Source organism: Falco naumanni, chromosome 1 (genome assembly GCF_017639655.2).
Source record: "Falco naumanni isolate bFalNau1 chromosome 1, bFalNau1.pat, whole genome shotgun sequence".
In the NCBI taxonomy this organism is placed as follows: domain Eukaryota; kingdom Metazoa; phylum Chordata; class Aves; order Falconiformes; family Falconidae; genus Falco; species Falco naumanni.
The window spans coordinates 92,064,902-92,089,375 of record NC_054054.1 but is presented as its reverse complement, the minus strand read 5'-3'; the positions used below and the strand labels follow the sequence as shown (position 1 = coordinate 92,089,375).

Here is a 24,474-nt window from a genome sequence, read left to right as displayed (position 1 = left end):
CAGTTTAATTTACTTTAATTCATTTTATATTGAACCAAATGATCTTATCTGCCTTTTTAAATGGAGAGCCTTCAGCATGCAGGGTGGGAGCCAAGCCCCCCTTCCAAAGAAATTATGAGCCCAGCTGCTATTAAAACTTGTACTAAGCTTGATGTGCCCATCACAGCTCATGGGGGAGGAAGGGACATCTTTAGCTACAGGTATGCTCCTTCTCCCACAAACTCCCCCTAATTACTGAGGTGTAAGACTGGAGTCTGATGTTGAGGTTCTCTTCCTTTTTTTCTGCTTCTCTCCTATTTACAAGCTCTCCTTTCCCTGCCTTCCAGCCTGATTGTAGTCTCACAGCCTCTCTTGGCACCTTTGTTTTCTGGGCTGGTTTGTAACCTGGGAAAGTGTGGGATCATTTTGTCAAATTTTCAGTTTTCCCTCATTCTTTGGAGGGGTTTCTTGCAGAGATGTTCCACTTCTGCGTTATTCAAGCTTGGAGTACTGTGGCTAGTTGTATCCTGGCAAGTCCACATGCTTCACATTTCAAGCACTCACGACCATGTTTACTGCCTCTGTATTCTGATTGCAAAGACAAACAACTTTTTCTGCCTTTTAATTCTTGTTTTCTTTTTCTCAGTTAAATCATGAACTGATTCTATAAATCCAACATGGTTCTTGACATCATCTTAAACCAAATATTGCCCTTCCTGTGATGAGGTCATCCTAGGAATACATGACCCAGGTACTTCACATTGGGAGAACTGAGTGCTCTAGCCCAAATTTTTAATGTGTTTACTACCAAAATGAAAAGATGCATCCAAGGTAAGCAGTTTTGTACTATTCACTATTTTCATTAAAGATCTTGATGTACAGAGTAGGCTTATCAAATATCCACTTGACACTAAACCGGGAAAGGCTGTAAACATGCCAGAAAGAATTATAATCCAAATTAATCTTGACAAACTGGAGAAATGGTCTGGTAAACAGGGAACTGAAGACAGCCTAGAAGAGAATAATAAGATCTGGAATGAATGATCTCTGAGAAAAGACTTAAAAATGGTATTCTTCAGCTTACAGAGAAGACTAAGGAGAGATGAAGACTGTGTAAAAAAAACCCCAATCATCTGATCTTGCTTCAATCAAATGATATGGAGAAGTAAGTCTTAAAAGAAGGACATTCAGAGGAGATGCCTTGTACTAGAAAGGCTATGCATCAGTGTAAACAACATAGTATTTAGAGAAGACTAGAATCTCAAGGAGCCATGTAAAAAGCCAGACTAGCCTTGGAAGTGCCTTTGAATTTCCAAAATGAAGAAAATCTGAAGAGCCTGCTCAGAGGTTGAGTGCAGAATGATCAAAGTTCCTGATATCCCATCCATGGGCAAGTTTTATAATCTATTGCTGACTGCCAGCAAGAAGATACTGCAAGGAAGCTCAAGATTAAATACCTCTATCCCATTCACAGCTGTGCTGAACTCATCCCTGACAGTGAAGCAATCTCCACTTCAGGTCCTGTATCATGGAGAGCTAGAGACTGCTGTTCTGACTAGTTATATAGGCAGAAAAATTCTCAGTCTATATATATCCTGAAAAAGTCTTCTAGCTCTACTCTGTGAGTTTATGTTTTTCCAGCAGCTTCCTACCTGCTACCATCAACAACTGTCCAGAAGTTCATAAACTACAAGCTAGGCTTCAAGCAGAAACACTACTACAAGCATATAGGGAGGAAGAGAGTAACTTTCTTTTTGGCAAGTATTAAGACAAGCAGAGAGCAAATAACTTGGTAAGAATTTGGTCAATGGAACTGTTCTAAATCAGGAAAAGCTTATATTTTTTTTAAAACCCAACAACTTATCTGCAAAATTAAGACATGTAGCACTGTGCTGGCCTGTAGAAGTAAGCTGGGTCATCAAGCTCAGGGAAAGAGCTCAGCTATGTGGTTACCAATTATACTTTCTACAGCATCCTGCAGTTCTCTTGGAGCTATCCCATCCCGGTTTGATCTTGCTTAATTTGTTACACCAGATCTTATCCCTGGTTGGCTTAACGGATGCAGTGTAGAGTGGGGGATAAAAATAAATCCAGATCCATAGTGGTAGGTAATAGCAGCCTCAGATGTCAAGGGACAGTGAGACTATCAACAACACCCTAAGACAAAAAGGGACTTTAAAAAAGTGAGAAATATTGCTATCCAGAAAAAGGTATTAAAAATGAAGCATCTGTGCTCTGAGTCATTATAGGCCCTTGACAGATGTGATCTTACCAGCCTCCCACTGTAGCTGCAAATAAAGACCCCTTCTCTTTCTTCTCTCCCGACAAGGATTAATGAGTACTTGGGATAGCTCTCAGACAAGCAAGCAAAGGCTGTGAACCTTTTCCAACACTGCAATTTATCTTGGAAAGACTATTCACATCACTTTTCCCTCCCTCCCCAGGCTGGATTATGCTCTGACCTAGCACATTAATCTCCCAAAATACAATAATAATAATAGAAGAAGGAAAAAAAAAGCTGGACAATTGCCAGAAATAAATTAATAACCATCTCAAATAGCCCTGCTGTGCAGGAAAAAACTGCCCAACTCCCCTGTCACCCATGTCATTTCTAAGCAAAACTATTCTCAGTTTAGAGATCCCCTTAAGTGCCCTGCCTGAGACTTTCAGCGATTAGTGATAGTATCTTGCAACTATATAGTACCTTTCATCCCAACAGATGCCAGAAAGTTTTTTTACCAAATGCAAATAATACACATTGCTACATTTGCCACTGAAACGTAGACACTAGTAAGTGGAGGAAAAGGCAGCATGACAGACTTGTAAAAGTAAAAAAGAAAATATAAAAAGGTATTTCAAGAGAATCTAGTGAGAAAGTTTCAAAAGTTAGGCCCAGTATACATATGATTTCATCAACGTTTAAATTTGTTAACCATTTAGTCAAAATCTTCACCCATGGTTAGAACCGGTGCTTCCTTTTGTGGTAGCAGTAGCTTCAATTTAATACTGTTATTACTTTGACCCAAGTGAAACTCCAAAGAGAGAAATACTTGCAATTTCTTTCCATTAAATGAAGACATTTCTGCTTCAGAAATATCTATTTACAGAGATTACTCAAAAAACAAGACTTAGAACAAAATCAACCAGGAAAGCAGTTATCTTACTGCTAGTACCTAGTCCTCAAGCAATGCTTATCCCTCTCTTTCTGGACTTGACCTGATGGTCTTACCAAACCCTTGCTCAGGCCTGTGATGGCTCAAAACCCAAAAAACCTCACTACCCAGGTGACTTTCAGCCAACCTTTTATCAGATTTTTATGATTTCCTATACTTCTACCCATATTTCATGCTGCAAACATGTTGTAAAGGTATCAGATTATCAAAGACAAACATCTGTAGATCAAGAAGAGAGGCTCTTACCTTTGACTTGATGGCTAGGATGATCTTAGGCAAGGCAACAATTAGGCATTTCAACGCAATGGTGAGGTACTTCAGCACAAAGTCTGCAATCCCTACAATCCACATCAGGTCGAAGAAGTCCAGCCTCTCAAGGTTGGGTTTCAGAAATATAAGGCTGAAAGGCATGACACCAAGGGTCAAATACCAATGAGAAGAACCTCACTTAAGCTTCTTGATACCAGCTGTATCCGTTGCTGACTAGAGAAAGCCTAGAAACTCCATTGAACTTTGGTGAAGTTCTCAAGGGTCATAGGAATCAGACATGCAAATTAGTCCCATGGTTCCTCTGAGACTCTCCAATCTGTCTGTTCTTGCCCATTTCTACTGAGGTCAGCAGGTTTGCCCACCATCAGAAAACAGGACCCTACCATATACAAAATCTCTTTTGGAAGACTGCGATTTCCATAACCTGCAATCCACACTGTAAAAGAGCCTTTGGTCTAATGACAGTGCCTTTAGTTCACAGGCTTGCTTTATCAGATCTGATTGAAAAAGCTTATCCTTTGAAGTCCAAGTGAGCAGTAGTTACGATTCCTTGGGGAAGTCATGGCCAAGTCAAGACCACTATGTCTTCCGAGGCTGGCTTGCCACAGGGTAGAACTATTGCAGGGGCAGCAGTTTCTAAAGCTACTTGCGCATGTGAAACAAACTGGTGACAAAGAAAGTACTGTATTAGACAAGTCAGAAAGGTCAGAACTTCAGGTGTGTCATGCTCTGACAGTGGCTTGCCATTGTCTGAAGCGGAACAAGAGCTGGGCTGTGTCAATTAGCAACTCTTACCTAAAACAAAGATCCAAAAACTTAGTGTCCCTTAAATGTCATTGACTGGGCTGAACATTTGCCCTTTAAAGAAGGGGAGTCCAGGACAGCAGAACTTCATATAGCAATGGGCAGGAGCTACTGATGTGACAGCAATGAAGACTGGACCCTACTCAGACTGCAAAATCAGGATTTGTCTTCAAGATATTTAGCTACTAAAGCCTCATGGTAGAAAGCAAAAACTTAACAAAAAGAAACAACAAAAAAAGAAGCAAAAGTAAAATAACCAACCCAGAATTAAAAGCCTGAACATGAATTTAAAATACTCACAACATTGGCACAGCACAACAGGTAAAATTACACCCTAAAAACAGAAACAGAATCAGATACTTTACTACTATTCATGCACTAGAAACAGGCAAAAAGTAAATAAATCAGGAAACGAAAAATAAGCCAGAAAGGAAGAAAACCAAACCAGCTATTTCTAATTTTACAAGCCTGCCTTGTGAACAGTCACCAGTCCCCACACAGCAAGCAATAGATACAGTAGCCCAAGCATGACAGCAGGTACCACTGCAATACTCGCAGGAATAAGGCTCTTCAGTTAAGCTGTTGCCCAGTCTACTTGCTGTTAATAAACCACACCCTAAACTGTGTAGGATGGCCCCAGTTTGCCAAACCCCCTTTATTTTAGATGATCTATCCTTTATTTTAAATTAGTCCTATTCATGCTTCTAAGCTTATCCTTCTTAGAGACACACTGTTGCTCTGAGATGCAAACAAATTTATTAATGCTTTCATATCTTTCTGCCATACCTGTTTCTTATCTTCCATTCCTTCCCACAAGCCCTACACAGAGTATCCCATGGTTTCCCATCTCACATTTGAACCCACACATACAAGACTTCTCATCTCTCCCCCTTTCTAGAAGCATTTTCATACACAGCTGTCCAATGATCAAACCCAAATACGTCAGGCTAATTCCAAATGATACCAGGGTTGTGGGTAGACCTTGACTCTTCCACTGCATAGATAGTATTGGCAGGAAGAAGCAAGAAAGCAGTGAAATAAAAGACAGAAAAAACATACCCAAGAGCCATCTAGCCATAACCCAACTGATGCATGTTACACACATTGTATTTTCAGTCTGAAGTTCTAAGTCCCCTTCAGTGGGACAAATAAAATTTTCATTGGGAAAACAATTTGTATGGTTTTAGCTACTAATATCAAAACTACTTTCTCAAGTAACTAGGTTTGGTATTGCTCCATTTCTTCCTATTTGTTCTACGAACATCCCCTTGCTTAAGTTCTGCATTTGCTTCCTGTCATTTAATCCCTGCTTTATAATAAGCAGATATAGTACTGAACCAAATCCACGCGTACTAACTTTTCTGTATTTGAGAACCGCTTTAGTCAGAATTTGAAATTGGAGGCTATCTTAATTACCTCAGATCCAAATGCCTCCAAGCCCTGAGGACACTGAAATAAAACACTACTATTTCATCTCCATTTTATCTCCTGTAATAGACTCAAAGCTTGATTGACTGAAGAGAAAAGAAAACATTATAGGAAGAGGAAAATCAGTAGGTCAATTTTGTATCTGTTTCCAACACCTGCTCTTCATGTTCAGCCACAGCAGTCAAAATGGAAAATCAGAACCTCCACTATAAGAAGGTATCCACTCTGCTTCAATATATAAGAAAATTGCAAGTGTGCATGTTTCAAGCAGTAACACCGTAGTATATCATCACTGGCCTGATTCACTAACCCTGGCCCATTTAGACCCTGGTTATTGTAATTTATTGACAGGAGCATAGTCCACTGGTAGAAGCAATGCACATATTCTTTTCCTCCATTGAAAGGTATCACAAAGATACAACAAAGATAGCAAATACCTTAGGTATGCATACTTCCTCCCAAAGTGTGGGTAAAAGTGGGCTTCCCTCTTTTCCTCCCTGGCAATTATCACCTGCTTCTATCATGTACAATGGAAATTTTACCCACCTGTTGTACAGCTGCTGAGAGCTGAATGTGTAAAGCAAGTACAAGGTGTTTCCAGTGAGGAAGGCCAGAATCCAGAAGACAACCAACACTGATCTCTTCTCCTGAGCAAGAAAAAGAAGCAGAGAAGATAAATTCAAAGTCCCAAGGGTTGCGCTGAGCCTTTGACTGCTGAAAAATGCAAGACCATCTCAGGGGACACAAATATGCAACCAAGTGTTCAGTAATTAGTTTATTTACATAGGACTGAGACTCAGAAATAGGCTGCTAGGTAAAGATGTATGAACACAAACAGAAATGGCTCTCACCCAGCTAACCTTTTCAAATAAAGTAACTTTAGAGAAATTAATCGAAAAATGCTGGTGAAAATGACAGCCTTACTTGAAGAACACAATTTTCAAGGCTGGGATCTTAGGATGTTTAAATTCTCCTGATATTTAAAATGCAGTTCAACAAGCGATTAAAAAAAAGTCAGTTCCATATATTGTCCTATAATTCTGGACTGTCACCTGTTTGGAATGACACTTCATCAAAGGGGTGTTTTACAAATAGATCCAAAGTCACTTAGAAGAAGGCTTAGCTAAATCAAATATAACATAACCCATCACTACATGCAGCACATATGAATGTTATCTGAATGCACGGAGGTTCTAGAACATGCATTTTTGACTGAAGAAGTAATTAAAGGTCAAAAGACATGCAAATTTTGCATTTCAAAAGACATGGAACATTATAGACAGAAGCTGGATGGCATAAGATCTTGTCCTGGGTCTTGGCCTTGTATAATTTTGGAGAGTAAATTTTACTCCTGGGAGTGAAAAACCCAGCATTTTTCTTGTGAGCTGATTTATTAACAAAATAGCTCTCTGTAGCTATTCAACAGCCAGGGACGTTAGGTTGAGATTTAAAGCAGGCAGATTAAGGGGCACACTGCTGGAAAGACAGAGGTACAAAGTGCAAGGCAACAGCAATGTATTACATAATTGTGCAATTTATCTGTTCATTCAGTATTGTATCACTTTTATTCCACTGCTGCTGGTAGATATAAGTATACACTTGTGCCACCCATGTAATTTTTACAAAAAAGCAATTCTAGTCTTGTGCTTTTAGTGCTGTTGAAGTATTCTGCTGACACTGAAGATCATAAGACCTGAAAAGATCTGCTGGTTTCTTTATATTCTAAGCATATTATTAACAGAGCATTATAAAGATACTAACAAGTGATACATCTACAAAATCCTTCAGCTGAACATCCCAAAACATCAATAAATGCTAATAAATTAAATCTCATTATTAACTAGTGAAATAAATAGGTTCCATTGTACATAATGGGAAACTAAGTTGCAGGGAAGTGCTTGAAGATGCACTGCCAGTCAATGGCAGAGTCAGAAGCAGATTACAGTATCCCTGACCTTTCCTCTCTTCGTTTTATTATGCCACAGTTTCACAATAAAGCAGGATAAAAACTGTGGGAGAGCATCGATGGGGAGAAGTAAGAAAAGGAAGTGAGGATTACGGCACGGCATTCTTATTCTGACCAATCTGCATGCATATAACGGCATTCAGCCCTACACTGCAAAACACGGTTTGGCGTAGACATTGTTTTGTATAGAAAGGGTGATGTTGCTTGGGAATGTGAGTGAGTAAGATGCCGTACTCACCTTCAGAGCAACCTGTTCTCTGAGTGTTGAGTTGGCGTATGCAAATGTGCTGGCCATACCAATGCACACAGCAATCCCTGCAGGGAAAGACACTGTCAAAGCATGTAGGGCTGCGCAGGAGGATCTTCAGTCCTAAGCCATTTGATGTCAGCATCTCAAGTTTAGAAAAAAAATTACTGGGTGATACTCTGGATGCACTGGGAATTAAAATATATAGGCAACTAAAACAGGGCAGTCTGGACTCATATAAAGTTGAAATCCAATCTGCATGAAAATGAAACTACTGCAGTGAGCACTTGCCACCCAGCCCAATACCGACACTCTGTCCTAATGTCAGTTCTGTGCTGCAGGACAGCAGAGTGCTGCAAGTTGTGGATGCATTGTGCAAAAAAAATTCAGCTAGGTGACAGTATTACAATAGCAGTTCAGCAGCTCATGGAGGACAGGGTATGCAATCAAAACCATATAGGGTATCAGGTCGAAAGAGCAAGATGTTGCGGACATGAATCAATACCTGGTTTTGGGAATACTGGCAGAGCTGTAAGTGGACTAAACCCAAGCATTATTGGCTTCCCTGTGATGATAAACTCAGCATAGTACTCCCAGAATGACTGAAGATCCTCAGGCATACCACACATGATTTCTTAGTAAGAGGAGGATGAGATGAACAGATTTTACATAATCACTGAGGGGCTGAAATACTTAGGTACCATCAAGAAACCTGGATGGAGGTATTCTTTAGGGAACTTTTAATATCTTGACTACAAGATGTAACTGCTGTTGCTGTTTGGCTTGATTTCAGAACTACCATCCTTCCAGCTGTACTACAGCCTTATCCCTCTGAACCCTTCTGCATTACACAGAAGCCTTTGCTAGTGACTAATGTAAGCTCCCCCCATCTCTCCTGGAGAGAAGGCTGAGGGAGAAGCCTTGGTAACATCCTCAACCTGTACAGGAATATCAAGGAGAGATTAGGAAAAGGAACAGAAGTGGTCTCCCATAGGTCAGGACAGGAAACAGATGGGACAGACACAGATGAAAACAGCTTGGACTGAAAGTAGGGTGAATTTATCAGATGCATTATCCCACACATTTGAATGTGTTCCCTTCATGCTAGACCACCTCTAGACACTGTCACGCAGATAAATGTATCAGACACCACTGCATGATAAAGCTTCCTAACCACTCTCTAATACTTACAATCCAAAAGAAGATAGATGCTTACCAAGCTTGTGCTGGAAACAAACTTTAGCCAGGAGGATCAAGATGAAGGGAAGTCCCTTCTGCAGCCAACCGATGACAGCTTTTAATTCTGAGAGAGCTGGGGCTGGAGTTCCAGCTTGTTCATCACTGCCTTCCTCAGCATGCCCGTGGCGGTCCCCTCCTGCCATGTGCAGTAGAGATGAGCCCCGGTGATGGCCATGGTGGAAATGATGGGATGATTGCCGGTGGTGAAACGGGGCTCCTTCTGTACGACTGGTCCCTTCCTCCCTTGGGGCTGGCATCTGAATGAAAACTTCCCCACCTCCTGCTGAAGAGCCCAGAACCAAACCTGACTGGAATGGCGTGGCTGTGATGGTGCCTGACGGGATACCTGCCAGGCCTGAGAACAGCTGTTGTGGTGAGGAAGCTTCAGCCTTCAGACTTTCGAAAACTCCACTTTCATCCACGCTAGTTTCAGAACTGACTGTTTGGCTCCGGTTTCTGCAGCAGAGATTAGAGCAAAGTGATTAAACAAAAAGACGTGCTACAGAACTTTTTGGTCTTCTAGCCTAATCTTGACTGTAGTCATTTAACAGCTCCTCACACACTACCAGAATTTGTAGGTCTCCAGATGACAGATGCTTTTCCCACTATTGGCTGCTGGAAAGTCACAGCTGCAGAACTAGAGGCCAGTAACCAGACTTCTAAGATAAGATCAGAATACTTTTAAAGAACTGGCCAAAATGCACCAGTTCCTTCATCTAAGGAACAGAGTTCCCAAACACACCCTTTACTTTTGGAGGACCCAAAGAAATAACACATCCAATAGCAAATTCAACATCTATAATGGTTGTAATATTCAAAGACAGGCATACAAAACCCCGTGTAACTTGACACAGCACAACCAAGACAGGTCACATTATATACAAACAAATTAATCAAGCTAGCTCAAAGAAATGACCTACCCCCAGAATCTTCTCTCTTTATTAAGGGATGATTACTACTTGACCACGGATGAATAACACCAACAAGAGACAAAGTCAGCTGGAGAAGAGAAGCGCTGAGAACTGCTTGTGTGTCCCTGACCCAACAGATATTATAAGTGAAGGATGTGCTCATGGGTCAAGATAAATTGTTTTATTTTTGTATTCTCAGCAAATTGGACATGGATGTACCAAAATTACTGGGCACTGGACAGAATTAGATCTGGCACTGATTCTTTCCTGGGCTTGCTGGATTATAGCCAGATTCCAAAAAGAAAGTCTTAAATATCCTTATCCTAATACCAAAAGAAAATAGGCTTTCTTCACCTGAACTCAATACTGTGGTACTGAAATAAACTCAAAGTTTAGATGACAGGGAACAATACAGGTAACAAGTAGAACAATCATTAGGCAGTAAACCGTTGGCAAACAGCAAATACCTCTCTAACTTGCAAAAAGAGAGTAAGGAATAAATAAAGCTTAGCAAGAGGCAAAGCCCTGAAATAAGGCATGTTGCAGAGCTTCGGTCTCTCTTGATTTTAATCCTTGGAGATCTCTAACTTTAGAAATAGTGGTCACAAGCTGAGAGAGCACATGCAGGCACATACAGGGTCCTTAACCCTCTCTCTCCCATGGGTTCAAAAGCCTCCCCAGGCATCTTACAGAGCACAGAGCACTGCCTTTCATCTCACTCTTGAGACAGCTTCAAACCTCTCTGGGCATACCTACCCACTAAGTAAACTCCTAATAAGGCTTTTTATAGCTACACCTCATTCCCAGTGTCTCTCCACAGGCTCCACCAAGGAATCAAGTCAACAAGACATTGCACACCTCTTTTTGGATCAAAATATTTGTCAATCAGACCTTGGATTTTACACCTAACATTACAGTTCAGGGATGTATACACAAGACAGGGACATGTGACGGTCCTTACGTCTGGAACATAACAGACAAACTGGGTGGAACCCAGTGTTACAGATAATGACACAACTATTGTTTGGAACAATACTACCAGGATACATAACTATGCTTTCAGCAGGAAGGAATTAATCGGGGACATATTTAAAAACAAATAAACAAGGATGAAATCGTGAGTCTTCTGAAGTTAACAGAAGTGAAGACCAGTGGCAACAGTGTTTCATTCTACAGTTAAAAAAACTTTCAGCCTATGTTACTGACAACATGTATTTACCCTGTTAAAAACCAGAAGCATCTATAAAAACTGACATTACTCTGCTTATCTTTTGCACTCAATAATAGACACCTATCTTGAATAATTTTCAACCATTCAAATAGATCCTGAAGTGCCTTACAAGGTTATACAGACTCAGAGAGCTCTACGCTACAGATGAGAGGGCCCATACAACATCTTATGTGCCACTCAAGCCCCAGCCTTGCTTGCTGATATAAAATCTACAGACTGCACTGAGGCTTGGGCAGCATCATGCAAAAAAAAGTTGAAGATGACTTTCTTTTCCCCTGAAATTAAGAAAGGTACCATGCTAAAAGTGGTCATGACATCAAGCTTCACCTCTACTTGCAAAACCACTATGAAATACTTAGTAATGATGTTTCGCTTACAATCTGAGCTCAGCCAGAGCAATGAAATTCGTAAGTTCCATCCTTGTCTTAGAGTAATTAGATTAGTTTCTTCTTTAGAAAAAAAAAAATATGTCAAGCTCTAGCTCTGGGAAAGCACAAGGGAATATTTAGTAGCAGAACAACAACAGTGGCAAGTCTCCCTTCCTGATGTTATAATTACAGAAATGAATTGAGGTATTCACATACATGAAGCTACATACAGATTCTGGAATGATGTAAAGGCTCACCCAAACTCTTTACAGAATACTAAGTCATAGTAGTTGGGAGCTTCAGACCAGCAGACTTTGTAAAAACCTAATGACAGAAGTATAATTAGCCTCTGTTCATACAGACTGATCCTTTCAGATTGGTGGTGCTCAGGATCCCCACAGGACTGTGCCATGAATCGCTCTTCAAGAGCTCAGAAACATCCTGCCTGTGCTAAGCCAACTGTCTCCATATGTGCCATACTGGATCATGCAACGTGAAACACTGTAGTTGGCAGCAGTCAGTAACTGACATGAAGGAGAAAAGTAAATCTCCATAAACCCTCTAAACTTGAGCAGAAAGTCTGGCCACACTACATGCACAGGAAGTATATGCCTTTCTCAGTCTTGAGCTTTCAGCTTCTAAAACGCACAATACACTTAAATCATAACATAGACCTCTGGAGAGGAAAACAGAGGAAAAAAGAAGGGAAAATATTTACCTTTCAGGAGGAACGTTATCAGTGTTGCTGCTATGCCGTCTCTGCATTTTCCTCAAAACCTTAAAACACAACACGCTCAACATTAACGTTGTAGGTCAACAAATCCTGGTGAGACTACTAACAAAGGCCCACAGAGTCAGAGGGTAGTGAAACCCATTCAGCTGGTGACATGGCTGGCATAAATCATTTGCTTCTCTGAAAAAGCACCTCAAGCTTGCATTTTTTTCTTAGTACACTTGCGAAGAAACTGGCAAATGGAAGCACACATACACAGGTCTCCAAGCAGGGCAGGAACTAGTCAGATCCCCTTTTGCAGTCTGTGGCAGTCACAAGGAGTGTACAGCTGTGTGATGACATGTTCTGATAAAGAACTTGAGGACAACTAAGAGATTAGCTCTCAGTGTAACATGTGATTCAACATACGCTCTTTGGAAATGAAATCCCTTCTTCTGAAGAAGAAACTTGCTTTGTAAAGCAAAACTGAGAGGGAGGAAAAAAAGAAAATGTCTAAACATCCCTTATGAAAAAATACAATCAAGCCATCACAATATTCTTTTAAATAAGCAACCCATTCCTTTTAACCCACATAAATGCCATTAGCAAACTCTGCACAATGGTCACAAATAATACACACATATGCAAAAGATCTCATGTTTCTACTCCACTCATTCTAGAATTGTCAGCACAAATAAAGTAAGGTTTGGTGTGGGAAATTAAAAGACATTGAAATTGTATTAACTTCAGGAACTTTTTCTAGAACAAGGAGATAAGCTATCTATTTATTTATCTATCTACTCTGCTTTCAAGCGTCTAATTTTAAGGGAGCAACCTCAAACACACTACACTTTTTAAGAATGCTTAATTCAAAACCAAAGAAGAACACAACCTTCATCATCATCAAGGCACAGCACAGAGTACCTGGCAAATAGTCTTATACTGCTTACTGTTACATTAGTTATACAAAACCTGAGGAATAGGCTACTTTTACAAGTGGTTTGTCCAGGTTCTCACACGCATTTCATAAAAGATTTAGAGAGATATCCTTTAAATACTAAAGTCTGGTCCTACTCAGCCCTAGACCAGCATAGCTACTGAATAAAATGTAAAAGGCTCTAAATACTTTTGAGTATCAAAACTTTAACATTATTTATAACATTTCATACTGCATGAATATATGTAAATAGATATGTAGCCCTATATCTGTATTCTGTAAAGGCACAATGGCTCCGAGAACATTTCCTAGCTGTCTGTAAGCAGAGGTATGGAAGCGGAGAAGTAGAAAATACAGAATTTTCTTCCCCCCTATATTTTCACTTTTTCATTCATATTCTTTACTTTCAGTGACCCAACAGCCCATGAGAAATTGCATTAAATTCAATTTTTATCCCTTAATAAAGTCCAAAATCATACAGTTCACAACACATGAACAGTTGTGTTTAGCACATACATTGCAATAAAAATACATGTAGTTTGCCCAGCCCTGAAAGTTATGAAACAGTGAAAGAAGAAAGGGTGTTTCAGTTAAATCACACAGGTAAGGGTATCAAATTTGTAACGAGGTAACAAAAAAAAAAGTTATCATTTAAAAAACCAGAGACAGACTCTTGGTTTGTAACATCCACTCTTGAAGAACCCCACCAGCCAGGCTGAGACAACACTGAGAGAACACAGAGGTTTTAATATGAGATGCCAACTTTGGACACTCCCTTGAAATATAAATACAGACATATCTATGTAAATAAAATTTGGCATAATCACATATGGCAGGAAAAAAACAGCTTTTAACACAGTTTATGGACTGGATGCAGGAAGCCATCATGAGTACCAGAAATGTAATTTTGAGTTTTCTGATACCCTGAGTTACCAACATTTTCTTAAGTACAAATTTTGATCTTGTAACTCCCTGCAGTTTTTTATTTCTAGCTATACATCTCAGTTTGCATTGTGTTTTCAGGGCCAAAATTAATTTTATAAGGATCTGCAAGTTTTATACAGTAAAAAATACATATTAAAGTTATGGGGGTTTCCCCAGAATTTTTAAAGCTGCATTTGTAATAACAACATTTAGTACTTCAGGAATCTTTTATGCTTTCCCTGCAGTAAATGTTGTTTAATCCTAACCTGACAGTATCTCTGTCAACTTAATATATAATGTTACCCTACTTTAAGCCTAAACAGTAATTAAGATATGATGAAAAGGCCAAGACAGGCTGACCCACGCAGGGAGAGCTGTCCTACCTGTGAACAGCTTTGGGGTCACTGCTTATAAAGAAATCTGTCCATCTTCCGATGCCACAAGCTGAGCTAGAGTCAGTGTGGAGATAACTCTGATACTGGAAAATCCTTTGCTCTCTTCTAGACCATTAGAAGTCTACTAGATTGTAGTGTGGGGTGAAAACATGTTCCAAAATGACATGCAGTTCTATGTAGAGACACTTTCTCTTTTGGCATCAGCCATGAAGGAGACAGTGACATGCATGCTAAGAACTGAGGACACAGAACTTCATGAGATTTAATCCCCTGTTCTGCCCAGAGTCCTAAAGATTTAAGATCAGATAGAATTTAAATGGACTTTGTTCCAAAAGGCACACAGCTTCAATACTGATTGGTCCTGCCTTTTCTGGATTAGGGGTTTTCATTTTGCAACACTTGGACATTTTTTTAACGGTACCTGAACAACAGGTTTAATCAGAGATGCAAGCTGCCACAGTTGAAGAGAGGTAAGCTCAAGATGGTGCAGACATCGTACACATGGAGTCCTTCAGGTAATCCAAGACGGTCCAAATTTCAAACTCATCACAACTCCTTCAAGCCGGATGATTTGTAGAGCACCTGGATCACAGTGCTCAAACAGGCGTATCTGTAAGAAGCACATGCACAGAGTCATTTTCACTGTAGCACAGTGAATTTCACCTCTCCACCTCCTTGAGGAAGACACAGAGGAGCGTGAACCCTTGGTGCTTCAACCCCTACGCTAGCACAGGATTCAACAAGGCCATTTTCCCCTGGGAATGGCACCTGCAGTGCACAGGCATTCCCGGGCACCTGCTGGGCTGTGCTCCATTACACACACACACGAGTGTAATAAATAAATATATACATAAATGTATTTATAGATAAACACACGTTATATACAAATATATACATACATACATATGTATACACACAGAGAGACACGGGTGAGGCCTTGTTTCCCCAGTTAGGTCGGGGAAGGAGATTCCCGCTGGAATACGTGGCCAAGCGCCCCAGCGCGGGCGGCAGCCGCCCGGGTGCAGGAGCAGCAGGCCGGGCCCGCAGGCCGGCGCGCCCCGTACCTACCGTGCGGGCCGCGGTACCGGCACCGCCCCCCCGCGCCGCACGCACCGCCCGCACCGCCGCGGCTTCCGCCTCCCCCGCCCCGCGGCCGGCGGAAGCGGCTGGGCCGCGCTCGCTGCGGGAGGCCGGGTCCACCGGCAGCGCCTGGGGCGGCTGCGCCGAGGCTCCTTCCCTCCCTCCGCCGCAGCCGGTGATGCCGGCCCTGGGGCAGCGCTGCCCCCGCCGTTCCTCTCCCTCCCTGCGGCGGGCGAGCGCGGCGGCGGCGGGCTGAGGGCCCAGCCCGCGGCCCCGGGGCCGCGCCGCCATGGTGCCCTGGGGAGCGGTGCTGTGGCGGCGGCTGCTGAGGAAGCGCTGGGTCCTCGGCGTCGTCTTTGGGCTCTCCCTCGTCTACTTCCTCACCAGCACCTTCAAGCAGGTCAGTGTCGCCCGAGCCCCCGGCCCGCTGGGGGAGGTGCGGGCCCGGCCCCCCCATGGCGCGGGGTGGGTTAAAACATCCCGAATCCCGGGGTGACTTCTGGTCTTCAAGCGCTGACCCTGAGCTCCTGGGATATGTTGCCGTAAAATTTACATCGTAATTGTCAAATTAAAACAGGGAGTTAAAAAAGTAATGTCTGGGACAGCATTTGACAGCGATAGTGGTTTGAACCAGACCTTGAGGGGGGGAAAAACTAATCTTGGAGGGACTCGATTATTCTGTTGTAATATCTCTAGTAAATTGAGCTAACAACACAATATCTCCTGTGAACTTTCCATTAACAAAGAACTTGGAAAAGTGAAATGTGTGCACCTATGGTTATTTAATATAATCGATGCTGCTTCTGTGGTTGTAGTAACCGAGTTGAGCTGTGTTAGCTGATCCTTTGGCGAAATCCCACACCCCCAAACACCAACACAGTTTTACAGGACTGTGTTGCTTTTGTGCTGTGTCTAGCAAAAAGTAAGCCACTGCAAGTATTATGTTGCTTATTCCATTGACACTTGAGTTTCCTGTGCTGTGGAATTTACAACTACTAGGTGTTTTAATTGTGGGAGAAGCACATGGATTGGAAAGGCAGAAGGCATTTGTATTTGGTTGCATTACTGTCTTGCCTTGCAGGAAGAGAGGACAGTGAGAGACCGGAATCTTCTCCAAGTGCAAGAGCATGAGCAGCCGATCATGTGGAAGGTGAAGTTCAGTTCGGGAAACAGCAGTCAGCTGAGTAACCAGTGCAGGAATTCTGTGCAGGGGAAGCTCCTCATTACAGATGAACTGGGTATACCTGATACTAAGAACTTATTCTGCGTATTGCAGTGCTGAATGCTGCTTTGCCTGTCTGGTCATTGATGGCACTTCCAAGTAACAACTGCTCCTTATTAAGGCATTCTTACTGCACAGCCTCAGCTGTTGGTATTTCATGCTCAGACAATTAATTTTGCCGTGGCTGCAGACACTGCTGACTTGACTGTGTGCACAGCTCAGGCACAGTACCTTATGAGTGCAGCTGTGCTGTTTCCAGGGCCGCCGTAGGTTCAAAGACCTCTGGTTTACCTTTGAGCAGAACCCAGACATTGAGTTCTGCTCAATTTAGAGTGGTTGCTTGCAGAGCTGTTTGCATCTCCCTGCAGCATATTCCTACTGTCAGGTATATTAGGGAATGTAATCAGGGAAACCTGACTGACCTTGTATGGAGGCAGCTGAGGACAGGTATAATTAGTGCTCAGTCACTGTTAACAAGCTCATCTGGCCCTTGTAAACCTAAGAATATTAACCAATTGTTTTAAGTGTATGGAACCTTTTCTGCCCTGCACACATGCTCCCCCAGTGTGCTTGTTGCTCAGGTACTGAACCTCTCTTGACTAGAGATCAAGGCTGTAGAAACCCCCCCACATCTTCTGTGATTTGCATCAGTATTTAGCACTTTCTGAATTATGCTTACTGCTGATTCACTAAGGTCTCTAAAATTAGATATCTTTCAGTCTAATACTGTAGTAGTACAGTTTCCATAAGGACATATACTGTGGTTCTATACTATTAAGGATTCCACTCAACTATGACAGCTATCCTGCATGGATAGATCTATATCTCTTCGTATTGAACTGTAAAGAAAGTTATCCAGAGATAGACCAGTTGAAAGAACATATGTTGTATTTTTTCCAGTACAGTCATCGCCAATCACCTTTCTCCTTCCAATCACAACAGTGAATTATGCCAAAAAGGAAATCAGAACTTAAATATTCTGCATTTAAATACTCATACTGTATGCAGCATATTAGAGTAGGTACTTAGTAATTGTGCAGATAACACCAGGCTGTTGTGAAACTCAGCTCTATGTCCAAGTGTTATTTCAAAGAATTGCTAGTTAGGACTTGTCAATTTGAGTGGGGTCATAATCTACTACCTGATAAACCTGTTGTTAAGTAATGTGTTACTGTAGATTTCTATAGAACATACAAAGGAGTACATCTTGCCAGTTGTTACTACTGGGTTTGTTTTTTCAGGCTACATCTGTGAGAGGAAGGACCTACTGGTAAATGGCTGTTGTAATGTCAACGTGGCCAGCACAAAGCTGTACAGCTGTGACAGCTGCCTTCCCAATGGCTGCTGCAGTGTGTACGAGTACTGTGTCTCCTGTTGCCTGCAGCCCAGCAAGGTGCATAGACTTTCTCCTGCTTTTCAGATGTTCTCAGCTGCTCAGGTTTCTCTGTGGCTAAAAGTACTTGTTGTGAGGAGCTTCTTCCTTAGAGGGGACAGTTCCTTTTCTTGGAAGGATGAGGAAAGCCTGCAAGGACTATGTGACAAGCTATAAATAAAGCTTTAAAAAAGAAATCCATCCTTCCCAACTTTAAGAGAAAATATCGGGGAACCTTGCAGAATGTTTCAGCTTCAGTGGAATTCCATTTGCTGAAGGGAAATGATTGCCCAAAAGCTATTCCAGCCAGCATCAGTTTTGCAATTAGCACTTCCCTGTGTTCTATTAGTTCTCTAGATTATCTTCTTACTGCTGGGGTTTGTGATGTGTTAACCTTTCAGTGCTTGCTAGAAATTCTAAGTGGAGTTGCTTACTATTCCTCTGATACTTGAGCTGTGTATGTTAAGGTGGGCTTTGACTAGTTCTTGTTTAACTACTGTGTGTGTGGTTTTGGTTTTTTGTTTTTGTTTTTGTCATCTCTTTTGCCAAACACTTTAGCAACATCTTCTGGAACGTTTCTTGAACCGGGCAGCTATTGCTTTCCAAAACCTCTTCATGGCAGTGGAAGATCACTTTGAGTTGTGTCTGGCAAAATGTAGGACTTCATCACAGGTAAGACACAAGTGCATGTCCAGGGCTTGAAAATGGAAAAATATCCAAAAAGTGCCTTTGGAAAATGGGGCTTGGTCCTATGAATGGCTCGTCTGTTGTGCTTGCATGCATGTGGGCATTTTCATAAATTCTCAAGCTGTGGCTGAGAGCTAATTTGAAGGCAGTCCTCTGATTTGTAAGATGAAGTAATAACATCAGTCAGTGAAGGGCAAAGTGCATATTTAGAGCAGGGTGAGTTGTAGATGCTTTTTAGAAAAGGGGTACTGAACTAAAAAGAGACTAGCTAAGGTCAGTGACTGGTGAAGTTCTCTGTTGGGTTCTGAGGAACGTCTCATAAGGATGAGAACAGTGAGAGTTGTTCCCAGTAGCTTCAGAATGGTTTATTTTATGGTACAGTTTTAGACTTCTATATGCTGACAATCATCTGCATTGTAACTCAAAAAGTACGTTGTAGTTTTTTTATTTTTAAGAACAGAGGTGAACTTGTGTTACCCATGTGATTTTTATTAGAAGTTTTGACCTAAGCAAACATTGGCTCTCTTAGAAAGTCCTTGGAGATGTCATGCAGCTTGAGTATTTAATATAGCAATGGGGTGGACTACAGACAAAGGACATATTTCCCAATGTCTCCAAAGTTGGTTGTTGGTGGTTTGTTTGTTTGGTTTTTTTTACTCATAGTGTCTGAGCCCTGGCCTTATCAAGAAACATGCACAAATCTCAAGTGGCAATTTTATTATGCCTTGCTTGCTTAGGACACTTGATGATACTACCTAAGCATATGTAATATTATTTTTTTATATTGAATCTGTTCCCACTTGGGTAGTCCCCTGAAAAGGAGGTTCTGAGTACAGTCAAATATCAAAGTGCTTTAATATAGTAACTGTCTTTTATATGTTGGGAGTGCGGTGGTGTTTGTCTCCAGGTGATATTCTAATGTGTAGAAGAATTTGAGAAACCTTTTGCATATGTACAAATGCTCTGGGTTTCGGCCCTAAGTGAAGGGATGTATTGTTTCAATATGTGTTTATTGTTAAAGCTTCTCCTCCTCTTCCTGACAGAGTGTGCAGCATGAAAACACCTATAGAGATCCAATTGCAAAATACTGCTACGGTGAATATCCCCCAGAGCTTCTGCCTGTTTGAAAGCTGCATGATCTAAGCAACAAAGGGAAGGAACTGGAGACTAGAATCCAAAAGAGCAAGACAACAGCTGTTGCTTTACAAGAGCCTCAGTGTAAACGGTTTATGTTGTTTCTGGGGACAAACCCAGAGGTGTACAGTGTAAGCGAGGGACTTAAGTTCTCTGGGATTGAATCTTGCTTTCTTCAGTTTATTATGCACCTGCTTTAGAGTACTAGTACATTCTTTGAATGCTTCCTCCAAACTTTAGGATGTATGGAGACAATCCAGGCTATAAAACATCATAAGAAAAATATCTAATGTAGCTTTGCAGCTGTACTTGGAGGTTCAGCTGTGTGTCTGCAGTCCAGACGCTTTCCAGAGTGACAGTAATAATTTTTGCATTTAGAGAGTAAAGCGTGCCTGTTGTGCTTATCTCTGGAACACTTCTTGAGATGCATGGTGTACGCTACATATGTAATTATGAATTATTTATTCATTTTATATGGATTACTAGCTGAAAGTATTGATGCTTTGCATAGCTAGTTGTTGATGCCTTTCAGTCCCTAGGTTTTTTTGTGTCAGGTAGAAAGGATATTTTAGGTCCTGACTAAAATTGGTTGGTTTTCTTCCTCCTTAGTCTAAAGGAATTGTGTTGAGATTTGTCACTATAGTGCTTATGTTCCTCTTAGTGAGTTTAAAGCATTCAGAACTCCAATGGAGTTGTTATTTCGTCAAAGTCCCATAGCATTAGAGAAAAGCAGGGATCTGCCTAGGATGGGATGTTTATTGTCTGTAAACTCTTTCCTTGTTACTCTGCAACAGTTTCCTCGAAGAGGAGTCTTAGTTCTGTAAACAGCTCTCTGCTAGTCCATTTTCTGACAGGGAGCACTGAAGATTTGTTTGCTTGAACTTCTTCAGGTCTTGGTAATTCAAATGTACTTCACTCCTGGTTGTGCAGGAGGCAAATGGGTGGAGTTGTTCTAGGATTTCAGTTTAATGATGTCCTTGTGCATAAAGTAATTAGAATGTCAGAACACGGCACAAGCCCTCCTCTGAGGACAACTGTGTTGCATGAGTTCGCTTGAACAGTCATGATGTTTTTGATTTGCTGTCTGATAATACTTGCTACTCTGGAATTTTGGTCTGATCAGAATGGCACTGGAGCAGGGTTGGTTCTACAATTTTTCCTAGCTCTCTGAAGCTGCAATTTAAATTGTTTCCCTCTTAAGGCCACACAACACAGAAAAGATGGGTAGAGAACCTGTTAAATGCTGACTAAATTTGTGCTCCCCCTGCATATCACTGGGCAAAGTCCAAGTGCTAGACAGTTGGGCTGTTCTTTTCTATATGCAGAGCCTGTTTCTCTTGTCTTTACCCTATCCCATCTCCCCTGTGATTTTGACTTTGTGTATGCTTGTTTAAACTGATACTTCCTATTCTCTGACTAAAATAAAACAATCTACCAAGGCTTTAAAAAAAAAAGCAGCAGCACATTGCTGGAGTATCCTGGTGCAAAAGGTCTGTAGAATGCTATTGCAATTGCATATGATATAAAGAAGTAGTGTTACCAGCCATCTGATAAAATCCACTTGCGTTGTTTTCATTGTTCTTTCCCAGAAGTCATCAAGTGAGATAATGGTTCCGTCAGCAGATTCTCTTGAAAATCTTGTTTTTCCAAAAGCTTAAAAGCTTTAGCATTAGCAGTTTATCCAGCTGAAAATCTGTCACCCCTTTGCTGCCATCCTATGGCAACTTGCTGCAGCACACATGATACAGTGTGAAGATGCAGTGTGAAATCCTGTCTTCAGAGGGTAGCAGAGGTTACTTCTCTTTTTGGTGTTAAACAGGTTCTTCACCCCTGTTCCAGCACTTCATAACTGTTTTCTTCAGGGAAAGCCATCAGGTCGGTCTATTATATCATTCCTGCTGAGATGTATTCCAGCACTTCATGTTTTTGCAGCGTGACTGGTGAGATCAAGATACTGATGGCTCGCTTTTGCTTACTTTTCCAACGTGGTATTAATTCCTGTAGCAGGTGATACCACTGCTTGGAGCAGTAACTCTTAAGAAAGCTAAAGAACCAACCTAATTTGGACAACATTAGCAGGAATTCCTGGCCTCTTTCTCTCCTAGAAAAACAGGATGTGATCAGAAGTGCATTGTGACCATTGTCCATTCAATGGGACAGAAACTGCATCCTTCCTCCCTGGTTGTTGAGCTGGTCAACTAGTGTCTATGCTATATGTCAAATCATTAAAAATATATCTGTGTTCCAAAACACCGCCTGTTCTCGTGTCTTTCCTTGAACTACAAGGCAACTGTACCAAAATAAGTTTGAAGAATGCGGTGCAGCAGAGAGGGATGTTAACTTGAATATGTGTAATAAAGGCAAGCAAGTAGAGGCAAACGGGAAATCTGTTTCATTTCAGCCGAGGGAAAGACTATGCTTTTCTCAATGGTGTGCAGAAAGATCTGGGCCCTTTGCAAAAGTGAAATGAGCAGGGAAAAGAAATGCAAATGATTGCTTCATGTGGTGGAGATATAGTAAGAAATGTTAAGTCTATGCTTCCTGGTAATACTTCTGTGTAGTTTAAGTGATGTCTGTCCCTCTAGCAAAAAAATCCTGATGATTCTGTGGTTGTTGGTGGCTGCCTGATACCTCCTTTCTATTTGTCAGCTAAGAGACTGGGCTTGTTGACTTGTGTTTGGCAGCAGATTTAATGAGAGCACTTGATGGAGCTCTGCTTATCTGCACTGAGGTCAATGATAGGGATAATTGAATAGGTCTGTGCTCCTTGATTCCTGTAGTTTACAAGAATATTAATGCTAGTGAAAAATGGTAGCAGTTGACAATGAGGAACAGGTATAGTATTTAGTTGTACTGATTTGGAAACTAATCTATGGTGGAAGGGCAAAACATTAACTGCTGTCTTCATTGAATTTAAACTTGAGCCACTGGCCTTGAAAGAACCTGATGTACTGCTCCATTGGGATGGTACATGGAGAGCTGGATAAAAATTCTTATTGTGATGGGCTGTAGTTTGGAAAAGCAAAAGCACATTTTGGGATTGAGGCCAACACTAAACAGTTGATGAGTTGGGGTCATGCTTTCCGCATTCTCAGAATCTCGTTGTAGTGGCAATTCTTCACTCTCCCCTGTGTGTGTTCAGGCTCTAATCACTTGCAGAGCTTTCTAACAAACTATATTAGGACTCAATTTCTGAATAAAAAGCACTAAGCACAGCAAATCCTAAACATGAGTCTTTGTTCTGGTAATGCTTTTAAAAAGCAAATGCTTTTTTTACTTCCCTTGTCATTTAGCTGGACAGGCTTGAGCTTCAGGATTTGTTCTGTCTTGTGCTAGTCACTTAAACTGCAAACACACCAGATCCTTTTACCTAGCACCATAATGTGATATTTGTTCTTCAGTTATTATAGTCAAGGAGAGGTGGGGGAGGAGGTGAAAAGGAATTTTCTAACTCAGCAAGTTCCACAAAAGATGGAGTTCAGCAAATTATTGGTGCTTTAATAACAGCCCTCTGCATTTCTTTACAACCAGAGGCAAACAACTAACTAAACTATATGCAGAGGGAGGAAAAATGCCAACTTCAAAACCTGCAGGGAATGATGGGAAAGTACTTAGTCCTTCATTTTTTGATCCATGTCTAATTAAACAGGCAGGTCTATCTAATATTTTTGGTGAAATAAGGTCTGACTTGTAGCAACATGCATATTGTCTACATGTTTTTCATTTTTGAGGCAGTCATAGGGCCACAAATTTTTCTTAGAAATCATGATTCCTAGTAGACTAAAAGTATAGGTCTTAAGCAAGAATTCTCAGGATGCCTTAACATTGAAGCATGTTTGTTGCTGTGGTCTGCTGTTTCGCCTATGGTGAAATAACAGGAAGTTGCAGAGTAGAGAAAATTAAGAAATTAATTCTGGCTAACAGCTTGCCTCATAGAAGCTTTTCTAGTATGTATTTCCATTAAGGGAATAGAAGAACACAAGCTATAGTTGCAAATGGATTGGGAGGCAAATCGTATTTTTTCCATAGAATACAATTAATCTGTTTCTGCTGTATAATAGTTGAAATGAGGGCTAGCACATAATTTCTTACCAATTTAAAGGAAGCTTCTAATAAAATCCAGTTTTCATTTATCATGTATGTTTTCTGTCTCCGCATGCAACTACAGAGTAAGGCACAATACTAGGAATCAAGGTGAATGGGAAACATATGTCAACTGTCTGCATTCTGTTCCTGTCTTGCACAAAAATTGTTCAGATTTTAAACTCTCAGAGCAAAAAAAGTTCTATAGTTGTAATTCCTATGACTTCTCACCTTGCCTCACCTGGACCCTTTAATGGACCTGTTGGTATGAATAATACCTGTTTTACACAGATATGAAATATTGCCATTTGA

General features: G+C 41.1%; 2 protein-coding genes across 6 annotated transcripts in view; one reads left to right on the top strand and one right to left on the bottom strand.

Moving 5' to 3' along the window:
• The window catches only part of RNFT2 (ring finger protein, transmembrane 2), a 32,451-nt gene extending 16,750 nt beyond the window's left edge, over nt 1-15,701 (bottom strand). Inside the window, exons 1-7 of one of the 5 annotated variants that reach the window (XM_040606230.1) lie at nt 15,653-15,701; nt 15,006-15,194; nt 12,335-12,814; nt 9,084-9,562; nt 7,859-7,935; nt 6,201-6,301; nt 3,399-3,552 (exon numbers count right to left, since the gene is read on the bottom strand). In XM_040606230.1, coding sequence (XP_040462164.1) covers nt 3,399-3,552; nt 6,201-6,301; nt 7,859-7,935; nt 9,084-9,562; nt 12,335-12,417 — 894 coding nt within the window. In that variant the 5' untranslated portion in view covers nt 12,418-12,814; nt 15,006-15,194; nt 15,653-15,701. Of the gene's footprint in view, nt 1-3,398; nt 3,553-6,200; nt 6,302-7,858; nt 7,936-9,083; nt 9,563-12,334; nt 12,815-15,005; nt 15,195-15,483 lie in introns of all 5 variants that reach the window. The other 4 variants (XM_040606260.1, XM_040606251.1, XM_040606240.1 and 1 more) reach the window with 4 other exon arrangements.
• A 58-nt stretch (nt 15,702-15,759) lies between these two features.
• Nucleotides 15,760-24,212, top strand: SPRING1 (SREBF pathway regulator in golgi 1). Its single transcript, XM_040606274.1, has 5 exons — nt 15,760-16,064; nt 16,746-16,902; nt 18,128-18,279; nt 18,817-18,930; nt 19,989-24,212. The coding sequence occupies exons 1-5, from the start codon at nt 15,954-15,956 to the stop codon at nt 20,070-20,072; spliced, it is 618 nt and encodes a 205-aa protein (XP_040462208.1). The 5' UTR covers nt 15,760-15,953; the 3' UTR covers nt 20,073-24,212.
• The last annotated feature ends 262 nt before the right edge of the window (nt 24,213-24,474 follow it).

What these genes read in the sequence shown, in the direction of transcription:
- SPRING1 (XM_040606274.1), top strand. Translation starts at nt 15,954, where the DNA reads ATGGTGCCCTGGGGAGCGGTGCTGTGGCGGCGGCTGCTGAGGAAGCGC. An exon ending in TCACCAGCACCTTCAAGCAG is followed by an intron (nt 16,065 to 16,745) that starts GTCAGTGTCGCC and finishes CTTGCCTTGCAG; the next exon opens with GAAGAGAGGACAGTGAGAGA. An exon ending in CCTCATTACAGATGAACTGG is followed by an intron (nt 16,903 to 18,127) that starts GTATACCTGATA and finishes TTGTTTTTTCAG; the next exon opens with GCTACATCTGTGAGAGGAAG.